At 44.4% G+C, this 14,941-nt stretch overlaps 1 protein-coding gene across 1 annotated transcript in view; it reads left to right on the forward strand.

Moving 5' to 3' along the window:
• Positions 1-3,024: 3,024 nt before the first annotated feature.
• LOC104270594 (protein TANC2) overlaps positions 3,025-14,941 on the forward strand; it is a gene marked incomplete at both ends in the record, with an annotated part of 52,098 nt that continues 40,181 nt past the window's right edge. The window contains 2 exons of the mRNA XM_009865001.1: positions 3,025-3,288; positions 10,729-10,854. Of these exons, the coding sequence (XP_009863303.1) occupies positions 3,025-3,288; positions 10,729-10,854 (390 nt within the window). The remainder of the gene's footprint in view (positions 3,289-10,728; positions 10,855-14,941) is intronic.

Below are 14,941 nucleotides of genomic sequence, written 5' to 3' on the forward strand. Positions count from 1 at the left end.
CTCACCCACCCTGCCCTCGGATACCCTCTGCAGCTCTGGAGGGGGTAGGGTGTGAGTATGGCTAACTTGCAGAAATACTGTTGGTTTGCACATCTCCTCCTGGCTGAGGATGTTCGTGGGCTTGATCCTTTAGGGGACTGAGATGAAATTCTTTCTGTCCAGGAAATACAATAGAAAAGAATGTTTTCAGTGGGAGAGGATCGTCTAATCCAGCTGCCTGACCAAATCTTTGCACTTTCTCAGTGTTTACCGGCTTTGCATTACCGATTGTTTACCTCCAGTTATTTCAGATAACATGAATTTCCTGGAATTAGATGTTTCTTTCTCCAGTTTGAATGGTGAGGTTGTAATTTCTGAGCATCTCTCCGGGTCATGCCCTCGGTCACTTCAGGAGGCGTGCTCTGCGGGTTGGCTCCTGTCGCTGGCTCGTAACTAACCTTACAATTTGTCTTTTAAATAAAGTCGAAATTGGTTTAAAATAGCTCGTAGAAGAGATTAAGTCTGTAGAGCAATCGCTTCCAGCCTGTGAAGCAGTACTTATATCATCCAGGGCTGTTCAGAAGGTAAATTAATCCACAGGGAACAATCCTAAATACCTGATTCAATGAAGAGTTTGCACATAAAACAGCTTTAGTGTAAACCAGTGAAAATGTTGTTTAAAATGAACACAAATTGTCGATTAGAAAAGGGGCCAGCAGGATTTATTAGGTCTTTTTTTTTGCTGTTGTTGCTTCATTTAGAGGAATTTATTTTGACACATAGTTATTTTGGTTTTCCTCGGTTTGATGTATTGGAAGATGACTGATTTCAGCTGCTGATGTGTTTCTACAAACATTAATTAGACATGTACTGAGACAGGTTTTTAAAATTAATGGATTTTAATGGATCAGTGGATTATTTTTTCTTCTGTAAATACACATCATGGTATGCCTGGCACTGCAGAGCCAGACTTAAAAATGGAAATTTTCTAGAAAAGCATTTCAAACATATTTCTCAATATTAAACAGTTTGAGGGAGCAGGAAAATTCTGTGAACATCTGTTTCTTGTTTTTATCTTATTTTCCTATGCTGAAGTGTAAACGTGTTTACCTGACAGCAAACCTATGTTTCAATGCCAACAAACAAATACCGGTTCTTAGTGGTTGCACGTGTTGGTTTTAACTTTCAGTGTATGTTCCAAACAATTAAATTTTGGAACTCTTGATGAAGTATAAAGGTATTGATCCTGTTGCGTAGGCAAGAAACCCAATAAATAAGTAAAGAAGAAATAGAGAAGAAATAAATAAAGAAGACTAAATTAAAAAATAAACAAGAAGTAAATCTGTAGGGGTGAAGATTGAAGCTGCATGGAGTTTGTTGGGATGGATGAAGAACAGGGATGGATAAAAATTACAGGTCTTGTGTTGTTGTGTGTTGGGTTTTTTATGGAGTTTTGGTGACTTTAGATGTAAGCAATAATTCTGATCCCTATGCTAATGTATAATTAAGCCAGATTAGTCCTTGGTTGTTGAAGTTCATGGTTTTGCACTGGGGCTTGAGTCCAGCAGAAAGGAGAGGATCATCAGTTTGGTATTTTGTCAGATCTCCGTGAGTATTTCTGAGAATTTAAATCGAATGCCTAATGCTGGGTGGTGAAAGGAGATGTCGTTCTCTGCTTCTGGATGCACTTAGAAAACCAAACAAAATAACCTTTACCTGTTTGCAGTTAAACTGCAAACTGCCACAGAAAGAAAGGCTTTAGCCTACAAGCATGTGAATCTCGGGAAGAATTTACTGTTTGTATTGATCACTATAAAAATTAATGTGATGCCCTTTGATAACGAGGTGGCATCTCCCTCGGCTCCAGAATCTCCCTCGGCTCCGGAATGGGCTTTTGTGCAGACGAGAAGGTTGCCCCAGGAGACCTTATGGAGGGAGCTGTGTTGAGGACGCGAAGCAGATCCACCGGTGTGCCCAGGAGCGGGTGGCACAGGAACGAACGGAGAATTTGGGCTGGGAAAGGCATTTACCGCAGCTAAGTTAGAACGATGGATTTCCGTGGGTTTAGCAAATACGTCTACAGCACAGCGCATGTCCGGGGCTTCCAGATATTCAGGGTTGAGTTGAATTTCAGGGTTTTGAATAGCAGTGGAGATGTCTGTGGTTGGGGCGATGAGAGGTCTGGGCTGGGATTGCTTTTTCTTCCGTCTTTCCCCACTGCCGTTTGGGGAGCAGGCGAGCTCGACACACTCGGATAAGCTGCTGTGGGTGCTGGGACCTTCTCGATGACTGAGGCGCCCAATTCTGACCTTGAACGAGTGTGTGGGAGACTAGAGACAAAGTCAGGAGCCCAAAGTGGGTTTCTACCAGGAGAGATCTGCCTCGGAATCCAAGGGAGAAAACACCAGCGCGAGGAGGTGTCAGTGGCGTGGGTCGGGTCATTTCCCAGCGTGAAAGTCAACGTAGCAACAGCAAAATGAAATAATATAAGGGAAAAGGCATGGATTACAGTTCAAGCCTCACTAAAGCCTGCTGTCAATCACATGAAATACCGGGTTCGGTTTCTAATCTGTGAGAGCGGGTTCTTCCTGCGACTCGGGTGGGGGCTTTCTGTGCCTACGGCTTTTTGGTGTCAGACATTGCAAGGGGTAGAAACTTCTGCAAATGTTCCCCGGAAAGGTGGTAACTGCAATGCAAATTAGAAGCTATGACCGGCGCTGATAATGCTTTTTCCTTAATAGTTTCTTGCTCTTTCTGGAATTGTGCATTCGAACACAATGCCGCGCATAATTTTTAATACTGTTTGTAATTACGAATGGCTTTTAACAGTGTGAGCCAGAACATTATAGCCTAAATGTTCTTTGAGAAGTAGTAAGCAGAAGCAGTATCATTAAACTAAATTCCATAATCTCTGACTTATGTGAATGTGGAAAATATGATGAACATCAGTTTTGGCTCTCACGTTGCACAACCCGGCGTGGAGCAGCGTGTGTGCGAGCCATCCTTCCTTTGTTACTCATTTTGTTTATAATTTCTTCCTTCAAGCTACTTTGACAAGCTACTCGGAAAATGTGGAACGCACGAAATACGGAGGGGAAAGCAGTAAAGAGCTTGGATCTGGAGGAAACCTGAAACCTTGGCAGTCCCAGAAATCCAGCATGGACTCGTGCTTGTACCGCGTGGACGAGAACATGACGGCTTCCACCTACAGCCTCAACAAAATCCCCGAGAGGAACCTGGAGACAGTCCTGTCCCAGTCGGTGCAGTCTATTCCTCTTTACCTTATGCCACGGCCAAATTCAGTAGCAGGTAAGGAAAAAATGTGGGGTTTTTTGGCTTTAGGTCAAAGCGAGACCCAGTGCCTGCATGTCGCTGCCTTTTCACGTTCCTGTTATCCGAAATCGCCTTTCTGCAGTCGTCATCATTAAGCGTGACAAAAATTATCTTTTCATTTGACTCATTGTTTCTAAGTGGAAAATTCCTGTGGGGAAAGCTGGTTCTGATGATGCTTAATGGTTGTTTCATCAGTCTGTGGTCCCTTTTTTACCAAATAGTACAACTGCAAGATTAACGGAGAATATGATTAAAAATGGTTTTAAAAAAGGATTCTTTGCTGTCATGACAGTGCAAATAATCTTGGGTTTAAAGTACCACAGAATTCCAAGACATCGTAGCCATTGCTGCTATTTTAAAGGATTCATGGCAAGTAAAATCAAGTGTTTGATCTTATCTGAAGATCTTAAGAACTTGAGTTAAGAGAATTTCTGGATCCTGTCTCTCTTGGTGGACTTTGCTCTGGACATCTCAGCACACACGTGTGCACGCGCTGGTTTGGCTTTCACAGCATCTGAGATTTCCCAATGACTGATTTATTTATTTTTTTCTTGTTTTGGCATAACACCAACATTTTTCTTCGTTTAATTTCACGTCTGCGGTTTGAAAAGATTCCTAAGTGACGCTGTGACATATTGATGTCTTGTAACAGCCGGGTCAGTCTCCCCCTGAAGTTGGTAACAGCGGGACAGAAACAAGAGACAGGATTAAAAATATTAAAGCTTTACTGAAAAGCTGCTTGCCTAGAGTTATTCTCCTTTGCTTTGCCACCCCATTTATTCTTTTTCCTTCTTGCTGGGTAACTTCTCTGGGGTTCAACATTCTGTTGAGGTGGTCTGTGTGTCTAGAAATGTGGTGTTGGTGCAGAGTCCCTGCAGGGATCTACCACGAGCTGAGCCCGGGGTATTGTCTGTTAAAACAGCATCTCTTGGCAGCCCAGGCTGTGTTGCATAACTAGATTAGGTTTCCTTTTTAATCCCACTTTGGATAGTCACAAGCCGCAAAGCGATGTAGAAATGAGTTTTTTATAGATGCTAAAATACAGGCACCCAAAGCACGGAGCTTCACCGCCGTGCATGGTCTGAAAGACTAAAAGCTGAGGATTTCAGGGTGGAGAGAGGGGACAGGGAAAAAAGTGGGAAATTCCACTTGCCTAGCCTTGTTACTTGAGGTTCATTTCTTACGAATGACGCCCCATAAACCACCTTCAAAAGCGAACAGGATGGGCCAGGCACTGTAAATGAAAATGCACATGTGTGTTGGTTTTATTGACTTTGGAGGTTGTCGTCTTGCTTGATGCGCTTAGAGGTAAAGACTGTTTGAAGAGAAAACCATCCGGCAAGGTCTGGGAATACCTTTTCCCTCAGGATGGTTTTGGGTGGATTTTTTTTTGCTGCTTTTAAGTGTCAGCTCACACTGCTCGTGTCCCAGAAGAAATCGGTGCGGCTGTAACCATGGTCCTTTTCTCATCGAATGATCACACATTATCTCCCATAAGTTTATGGCACCAGGAAATCATGTTTTCTAGGTAATAGATTTATATATTTATTTTTCCCCCCCCTAACTGGTTAACCTCATTATCTGTGTACTTCAATGATGGGAGAGGAGAACCAGATGTAGTTTCATGGTTGACTTAAGCCCATCTGCAGAATGTGCCATTGCCCCAAGGGTTAATCCTGGGCTGTCGCTCAGCTCCACGTCCCTTGCGCAGGATCAGCTGGGCAGGGCTGGCTCTGGTTTAGCTCAGACCGGGACAGGCAGCCATCAGATGAACCAGATGAGTAGACGAAGCCGACTGAAAATTGTCTATATTGATTTTGAGTTCAATAATGGGGAGTCTGGGACTGGAGTAGAAAGCTGCCTCCCTTCTAGCGGTATTCCATATTTTAAGCTAATCATGAAGCCTTGATAAACAAAATAGTTTGGCCTTTTGCCTTTTTTTCTTCTTTTTTCTTCTTTTTTTCTTTTTTTTGTCTTTTTTTTCCTTTTCTTTCTATTGTCTTTTTTTTGCCCACCAGATGCATTGAATTTATGTACAAACAGTCTCGAGAACCAAAGCGTAGCAGCACTTAGACCTTATGGCTTCCTTCCCCTTCCCTTTTTCCTTTTTTTTTTTTTTTACTTTTTTTTCTTTAAGGTTACCCTTGAGTATCTTCTAAAATGGCACAACACTGTTCTTTTTCATAACAGGCTCACAACCTGCCATCACTGCTGTGTGGTGCGTCCCTTCACTCACAGCTACTTATAAATTGGAAGAAAAATAAGCAAAATGTTCACATGAGCTCTACGCACTAATATCATGCTGAGGGAAAAAGAAACAGGAAATTCAGGGACCACAGCTGCTGATTTTTTTCTCTTAATATCCCACATTAAGAGCTCTCAATTATATTTAATTTAAATATAACTAATTTAGTGCCACCGCGCTTCAGAGCCAGCCCTGCTTTAAAGCCAGCAGGGCAGCTCAGGCACGGAGCCTGTGCCTCCTTCAAATTTCAAGGTTTTTCAAAGCTAAAAATGGGATTTAGCTCCTGAAATGGGTTTCGTGCACCGTTTGCAGACTTGTCTCTCTAAAAGCAGAGGGGAGCCCAGCGGGGCTCCCTATTGTCTTTTTTGACTTTTGATGCAGAACAGGTATTTTTGATCTCTGCGAGGAATCTTTTGAAGATCTTCTTATCGAGTTAGCTTTTATTTTCTCACAGGTTGGTGGAGCGAAATATTCTTCCGGCATTTTTTTTTTAGTTAAACGTCTCTGGAATTCCAACTTTTTTTACATTCTCAAGATTTTTTGCTGTTTTCTAGGTTACACTGTTTCTACCATTTTACTTACAAAGTCCCTATCAAATCCAGAAGAGACGTGGTCCCCTCGACATTATCTTTGGAGGGAGCACTTGTTGCCGTGGCACAGCCTGAGAAATTTAGATTTTCATCAGCTAAATTGCGTAAAACTACCTGGAATGAAGCGCTTGTATCGCCTTTGTCTTGGCAACTGGGACGTGTCCCGCTGCAGGTAGATGCAAGGGACGTGGGTGTCTCACAGCCTCTGGGAGTTGGAGAAGATTCACCTTTATTTAACAAAGATTTTTTTAATGTTGTGCATTTAGTAGCCTCTAATATTAGCAAAGTTACGTGGATGTATTTTCGGAAAAGCTTTAGCGTAACTGTTGGATGTGAAAATAGGGGGAAAAACAACATTTTGCTGGTGGGAAGTTCCAGCACTCGCTGCCGTTGACAGGTCCTGGTACCTCCAGCTTTGCTGCTTGAGCACAGCTCCATTTCCTTGGGGTTAAAATGCTCTTGTTAAACCCTTCTGGAGGCTCTAAATTGAAGTAAATTCTTGTAGCGGTACGGACTTCGGTGGTCTGAGACAGCTTCATTTACGTGAGGATTATGTTATTGGGGAAATCCATGTAAAAATCAACTTTAGTCCTGATAGTCTTAACTTGAAAATTCTCTCTGTTTTGGTGAACCACATCCCTGGCTATATAAAGTATTATCAGATTAGAACCAGCATTAGTTACAGGTCAGAAAAAGTCCTATTAGCATTTCAAGATTTTAAAGTAGTATTTTAAACCATTTGATGACATTTTCTGTTCACGTTATAGCTTAAATCCTTTTTTTCCTTTTGTTTAGCCAGTGCTATATTACACCGCATTAACTTAATGCGTGCGGGGGGTTGAAACTCACAAAAAAGGCAAATTAAAAATTTTCTCGGCTCTAATTAAGGAAATTTCCTTCCTATGTAGTGGCGGTCGGGAGCGCTGGGAGGTGTGTGTTACCTCTCCTGAACACGGTGCTTCATTCTCCCAGCCTTCAGGGCAATTTGTCTCGCTGTGTGACGTTCAGAAAACATAACCCAGTAATCACCAGTTCTCGCTGAAACCCCAAATCTCAAAGCTTTAAAAAAATAAAGGAAAATCCTCCACGCTTACGGTACTGGTAGGAACAGCAAAGTACCGTGAAACAACTATGACTCAATTTTTTGTTGCGTTTACCTGTTCTCCAGTGGTTTGGGTGACGGTTTCAGGAGTCACTAGCAAAATTCTTTCCAAAACACCAAAAGTTAAAAAAAAATAAAAAAAGGAAGTGTGGTGCAGAACTGCTTCTTTTTACCTGTCAGGAGAGAAGGTGTCTGCTCCGAAACGAGAGAGGGGCTGCGGTTGTGAGAGGTTATGATCCAAGACAAAAAAAAGCTATAAAAATAATCCCAAGTCTCCCAATAATTCTTTAAAACTCAGTTTTACAGTTCAGCCCCATTTGCTTTGCTGTTTTATTGTTCCCAGAAAGGAGGGAAAGCTTCAGCTGCATTTTTTCCTTCCTACCCCATCCCAGGCAAGTGAACACAAAATTTATTTTAGGTGCTGAAGCGTTTTTCATATTTACCATCAGAAGATGCTTGGCCTTAGAGTTGGGCACCTGGATTTTGGAACCAACACAAATTTCTTGGGAAAATTTGCGTTTCCTGTGCACGACAAAGATCTCATTTTGTTTTCACTACCTGGGAAACGAAGCATGAAATCTGATGTTATTTAGACTGCCTGCATGGTTTATAAAGTCTGTTTAAATGTTACTAGAGAATTAAAATGCTCTTATATAACACCAGCTCCTCTCTTTCTCCTCTTGGAGAATATAAAATAGCAGCAAATATATTATTCGTTATTAACTGGAAATTCTTTATCCGTTAGAAAAGTGTTGTCGGAGGTGAGGGCAGGGTTTGGTTCAGAAAAGCTGGTATGGTCAGAAAAGTACGAGGTCAAGCAACGGTGTTGGAGCTCTGGGTTAGATGCCTACGAATTTATTCCAAGGAGAAAGGCAAAGGTGCTTCAGATAAACCCAAAAAACTTGGCTTTATCCTCATCATATTTGACCATTTCTTGATAACTCGGGCTGGATTCCAGCCAGAAATGAAGTCGTTAAATCTGAAGCGTATTTATTAATACAGATTGTATTTATTAATACGATCTGAATTTGAGGCAGGTGGAGAACACCTTGTCATGACGCGGTTTGAGCCATGCCTTGGCCATGGCAAGCTGAAGCTGTTGATTCTGATGAGAGCAGTGACACCTCCACCCAATTTCCTCATTTTCCCCAGAAGCCCCAGTCTGCAAAGTCCACCTGGGCTGCCAAAGCCCAAATCCAAAGCAGGTTGGTTTGTATTTATTGGTCAGATAGTCTCTTGAAACTGAATTTCCTTCCAGTATTTGCCATTTCCTTGGGAGAATTGCATCTGCGGTACGCAAATACTATTTTTGAGGAGGTCCTTCCTTTCTCCCTCGTGTTTTATCTGCGGTCGCTGCCCCTTATTACATCGGATAAGGTTCAGAATTGGAGGGAAGCTTTCAACTGGTTCATATTGTATTTTCTAAGATAAATTGATCTTGTATAAGTTTTGAAGTACTGAAGCATATTCTCAGGAAAAAAAATTACGTCGAGTTCCTCTGGCCTTTGATCTTTTTAATTATTCCTCAGCAATAAATGAGAAAATCACAGTTCATCAGCCTGAGAAATGGCAGGATGGCTGTACTGACCGTTGCAAAACTAACCCGTGGCAAAACGGGAAGTGGCCTTGGCAGCTCCCGCTGGTGGCGCTTCATCATGTACGATTGTCCCCAGTTGCGACTGGAGAAGATGATGATGATGAAGGCTTTGGGCTGCTGAGGAATAACTCCTCACTTCTCAGAGGACCAACAATAAATACTGGCCCTGGCCAGGATTTCTTCTCTGGCAACAGACAAAGTCTAGCCCTGCAAAACATCTGGGCTTGCAGCTGGCTTCTCTTTTCGCGGATGGAACTTGAAATGCAGACTCTAAATAAAAGAAAAATAAAAAAACGCCGGCAGCGTTGCCGTTCTTTGCGGGAATGAAACAATTTTTCTTCCAGGAGAGGCTGCACATGTATTGTAGATACTCAAAAAAAAATATTTGGTGGTTGTTGCTTCAGAACCTGCATGGTGCAGCGCTTAGTGCCACTGAACCGCCGTCGGAACAGGCAGATCTTTGTGCCTTAGTTTTTTGTTGATGAGTAGTTGGCGAGGAAATAATTTTTTGGTTTTAACTGTTGTTAGACAGTGAGCTTTTATCCGTTTGTTGCTGTGTTGAATGGCCCTGTATAAAGAAATTAACTTACCAGCAAGATTAATGTTCCTGGTCATCCTTGATGGCTCCGTGTGTGCTTGATAGAATTAAAATGAGACTGGAGCAGGACTGAATGTGAAGTTTGAGGGCAGAAATGTCGTCCTTCAGCAGCTGATAGATACACGTAAGAGTGAGAGAGAGGTGCAAACACACTCCCATGTGTATACAGCTGTGTTATTTAGCAGCAAGTCCAATATGAGGGATTTTGCTTTCATTTTTTTTCAAAGACTACTGCAGGGTCATTTATAAATGTAAGGGAAAAGCATTCAGACTTTGATTATTGTTTTGTTAAGTTATTTTTAAAAGGGAGTCTCCTTTGCCTGAGTACTTCCTTTCTGAACTCTCCCAGGATCAAGTAGGGTTGTTCCTGGTGTGAATTTTCAGCTTTATCCTAGACACGGTAGCCAGTGCAGGGCAATCCTGGCTGTCAATGTTTTATCTTGGTGCCTGACAGTCAAATCAAGCGAAGTGGCTCCGTCGTCTGGAGACGTGCGCTCAGCTCGTGCTGGGAGCATCGTGTGCTTCAGCTAAAAAATGGAATAAAAAAATACCTTGTGCTATATTATCTGCCAGTTTCCAAGAGAAAGAGATAACGTTTCCAGCTGTGGTTTCTGCTCCAGCCGTACTTATTCATATAGTGATGGCACCTTCAGCAGAGACCAATAAATTATTCCTGTTTAATCTAGCATTGTGAAGAAAAACTAAATTCTCCCATGAGCGAGTAACACTGGAATAGTAAAGTTATCTTCTTCAATTCAGATAACATTTTTGTGATTTTTTTTCATGTATTTTTGCTGGTCAACAGAAGTTGAATTTTCTGCCACACGTTCTGGCTTTATGACCAGATAAACCTTAGTACCCAAACTACGTAGCTCTGAAATAATTGAAGGGGAGATTGTGGGCTTCAGTGTTAAATGCACTATTGAGTTGTCTCATACGTAGTAGGAAACGTCAGCTGTCTCTCAGGCTTTGCACGCGCGCGGCTGAGTGAGTTTTGTGGCTGGCAGAACTTAGTTCAGATAGAAGAGACCCCGCGTCTCCATTTTCCATGTGTCGTCTTTTCTTTGTGAATATCAACAGTAGACCAAACCAGAGCAAATACGAGAAAAAATTACCAAATCGCTTTCCTCCTTGCTAGGGGAAATTAGACCTGGTTCATCTTCGCCGTGTTGACTCAGTGTAGTTACAACTCGGTGTATTTTGTTTAAAAACGGGAAGATACTGTACCCAGAGTGTTAGGTCTGAAGGGCGGGTGTGATGTTGTCGTTTGCTTTCTCCTGGCAGCCACCAGCTCAGCCCACCTCGAAGACCTGGCTTACCTGGACGAGCAGAGGCACACTCCCCTGCGCACCTCCCTCCGCATGCCGCGGCAGAGCGTGGCCGGCGCCCGCGCGCAGCAGGACCTGCGAGGTAGGAGCCTGCGGGGGCTCGGAGGGTTCTTGGGCTCCCTGGGGTGGGTTGCAGCCATTTCATCCAAATCCTCCTGAAAATACAGCAAATTTGTTGTCGAGTCTCCTTCGCTGGAGATTCCCGAAACCTGCCTGGGCACATTCCTGCGTGACTACTCTGGGGGATCCTGCTCTGGCAGGGGGTTGAACTAGATGATGTTTTGAGGTCCCTTCCAACCATTCTGTGATTCTCTTGAGTGCTACCTCTCCATGAGGATGCAAACTGGTCTCCTTCATTTCCAGCATCCTTGGTAATGAGGGTCCATGTCCTTAGTGGTGTGGGCAGTGCCGTGCCGCTCCACGACCAGTGAAGTGCCATCGGTGCAACGCTTCTGGGTTGCTTTTCGGGGCTGGTTTCTGATGTGCCAGATGCTGCACATGGCATGGAGTGATCTTTGGCTGCATCCTCAAGCCATCCCCGTGACAGCCAGTCGCTGGGTTAATGTTTCATCCCCATCCTTTGTCACGGCACAGATGAGTAAAGGTTGACAAAGCTCATTTGGGATTTTTTTCTGGCTGTAGCTGTGCTGTGAGACTTGTATGTTCTCCCTGGTACCTTAAACTTTCTCTGAGTTTTTTTTTAAGCAAGTGCCCACCATCTTCCAGTCATGAAATCCAGGAGCTGGAAGGTGGCAGGTTGGGTTTTCACAACCACGACCTGTGACAGCCTGGTTGGGATTTCTACCAAATGCCTGAGTCCTTGACTGGAAGAAAAAAGTCAGTTTGTATCGTGTTGGATCGCAGTCTGTAGTGAAATCATATTGGCTGATGTGGCGGTTATGAAAATGTATTAGCAGGCAGTAAGTGAAGAAAGCAGAGTTTGACAGACAAAATTTCCATATGCTTGAAGGGAGCAGCCTGCCAGGGCTTCGTAATTTGCAGTGATTGCATCCAAAACATTCAACTTTATTGTAGGAACAGAATCAAATTGTTTTCCAGACACACTTTTAAAAAACATGTCGCGCTACGCATTTTCTTTCTTCTCTTTGTTCTTTTTTTCTTCTTTTTTTCTGAAGATTGCATGAGAAAAGCAGCAGTGTTTCAATTTTTTTGGAATTTGCTTCTGGTCCTAGTCGAGGTGCTGTGCTATTTTTAAAACAAGATGGAGAAGAAGAGGATGTGAAAAAACCCAAACCATCACTATTTGGAAATATTTTCATTTCATCAAATATGTGAGGGTGGGTTTTTTCCCCAAATAATACTACATGTTCCAGATATTACCGTGAAATCATGTCGATCTGGGCTGTTATAATCAGCAGGGCTTTGTTCCAAGTGGAAATCCTAAACTTGGGTTTAACTTCTAATCTCTCTAGTCTTGGCACTGGGCAGAAATAGCAAAGCGATTCCTGGCCCCGTGTCAGGGACACGTTACACCCACTGCTTCGTTCCCGGCGTTCAGAATCCCAGCGCAGAGAAACTAAACGGGAGACTGTATCTGCTATTTTTATATTAAGTCAATTATTTTAACCAGGAGGGTGACTGAGCCATCCCAAGGGCTGAGCACGACAAGTATCCGTACCGGTGGTGGGTTTCTGGTGCGATGGTGAAGGCGATTTTTGCTTTTCCTTGTTTCCAGCGAGTGGGATTTGAAGCCGGGCAGCGTTGCTGGAACCCGGGTACGAGATGATGGCTGTGATGGGGTAGGATCCAGCTGGCAACCAAATTACGTGGTATTAAGCACCCTGGCTCTTGCCATCGGGATTTATTTTGTTCCCCAAAAAGCAAATGTCAACGCTGGTGAGGAATCACAGCGTTCGGGTGAGGTTTGGGCTCAAACTCCACCAACGTACCGCTTACCAATAGGGGCATCGGCGTGTTTTCCTTCAGGTGTCTTGTACAGTTTTCTGGGACTTTTTTCCTCACGATTTGTGTTTAATACTGTCACCTTTGGGACTTTCACGCGCTTCTTAAAAATGTTGAAAGTAGCTTTAGCTGTTGTAGGCACTGTGAGAAGTCGACACTGGGTTCATCCTGATGGATGTCTGGGTTTAAGACGACACCTCAAATAACTTGAAGTCTAAAGTGAGTAAAGGAGAAACTCAGACATTTGGCTAATTGATGGGTTCTTATTTAGAGGACTCGGCAGATGCTGATGGATACTGTGTTATTCAATATTTCATTGTAATGAATCGTAGAATCACAGAACCCTAGAATGGCCTAGGCTGGAAGGGACCTTAGAGATCATTTTAATCCAGCCTCCCTGTCATGGGCAGGGACGCCTCTCAACTAGATCAGGCTACTCAAGGCTCCGTCCAACCTGGCCTTGAACACCTCCAGGGAGGGGGCAGCCACAACTTCTCTGGGCAATTTATTCCAAAGTCTTGCCGCCCTTGTACTGAAGAATTTCTTCCTAAGGTCCAATCTGAATCTATTCTCCTTCAACTTAAACCCATTTCCCCTTGTCCTATCAGTGGACACTCTTGTAAAAAGTCCCTCCCCAGCCTTCCTGTAGGTTCCCTTCAGGTACTGGAAGGCAGCTCTTAGGTCCCCCCGAAGTCTTCTCTTTTCCAGACTGAACAATCCCAGCTCCCGCAGCCTGTCCTCGTAGCCTCCTACGAGGCCTCCTCTGAACACGCTCCAACAGATCTCTGTCAAAGTGCTTCTGATTTGGATGTCCTCTGACCATACGGGCAGGATCCAGGCGCTGCAGGTGGGAGGGTGCCGGAGCCCTGGCCCAGGCGGCCCAGAGAGGGTGTGGAGTCTCCTGCTCTGGAGACTTTCCAACCCGCCTGGACGCGTTCCTGTGGGACCTGCCCTGGGTGACCCTGCTCTGGCAGAGGGTGGTACTGGATGAGCTCTGGAGGTCCCTTCCAACCCCCAACATTCCGTGATTCTCTTGTATCTCTTCTTTTGTTAAGCCTGTTCTAGGACAGGATGTGCTGGTCTCAGCTGACAAGCACGATGTGTCGATTCTTGTCCGCTTGGATAAAGACTAATGTTCAGGATATCCTTTGTCTGGTTGGGGTGTCGTGGTGGAAGACGTAGGCGTCACACAGCCTCAGAGCTCTCTGAAAAAAATGTAAAGCAGGAACTTTTATATTTCATCAGTCTTGTCCCTCCATTAGCCCCTGAGACCATTTGGTACCTGTTAGGCTGCTGGCTTTCAGACGAGTGTGTCTCTTCACTCACGAACATGACATAGCCTGTACAAGTCAAGTAAAGCTGTGCCTTATCATGCACAAATCTTAGTGTGATGTTTTCCAAATGGAGTTTGTATTTTTTGTGGTTTTAATTTTCTCTAATGCAGTATTGGTGCCATAACACAAACAAAAAGGTCTCCCTCATCACGATGCGCTGCTGGAACTGTACTCTGCCTCAGCAGGACTGCTGCATCTGGTCCCCACGGCCAGGTCCCTGTGCTGATGCCCCGGCACTCTGCCTTCTGTGCCCGTCAGCCCTGCTTGCACCCAGGGCCAGGCTGGTGCTGCCGCAGCTGGGTGCTGTGGTGGGACCGTGGGGCATCCCTGCTCTCCCACCACCGGTGATTTTGCTTCTCCAGCGTCTTCCTGCAGCAGCAGATCCCGCTGTGCTCGCGTGACAGAGCCGGCAAGGGGAGTCAGACGAGCTGCTTGTGAGCTCATGCAATGCAAAAGCCATCTCCACCCTGAGGACAGATTTAAAGCACATTCATCATTTTCAAGCGGGAGTAAAAATACAGCTCCTGTCTGCTGCGTTTTCTGTATCAGTTTAAAAAAAAAACACACAAGAAATATGAAATACCTAGCATTTTTAAATCCAAACTGTTTTCCTTAGGCACATCTGATGTAACATTAAGTCCCAACTCTGGTTTAACAGATCAGCTCCTGGTTAGACCTGAGAGGGGTTTCAGGGTGGGCACTGGTTCAGCGGTCCCCAGGGCAGGTCCTGTGCAGCGATGGAGTTGGGACGTGGGGACGGGGTGACAGAGTCTTGGGGTCGAGGGACCAGCTCATCTGCTGCTGGGCTGGTTCGGAGCGGGGAGCTGGGGGCAGCAAGCACTGGGTGCTTTGGAGCTTCCAGAGGGACTCAGGTCACAGCCCGAAGCGCAGATCTTGGGACTGCTCTGCTCA

Source organism: Apaloderma vittatum, unplaced genomic scaffold, assembly GCF_000703405.1.
Source record: "Apaloderma vittatum isolate BGI_N311 unplaced genomic scaffold, ASM70340v1 scaffold14482, whole genome shotgun sequence".
Taxonomy (NCBI): domain Eukaryota; kingdom Metazoa; phylum Chordata; class Aves; order Trogoniformes; family Trogonidae; genus Apaloderma; species Apaloderma vittatum.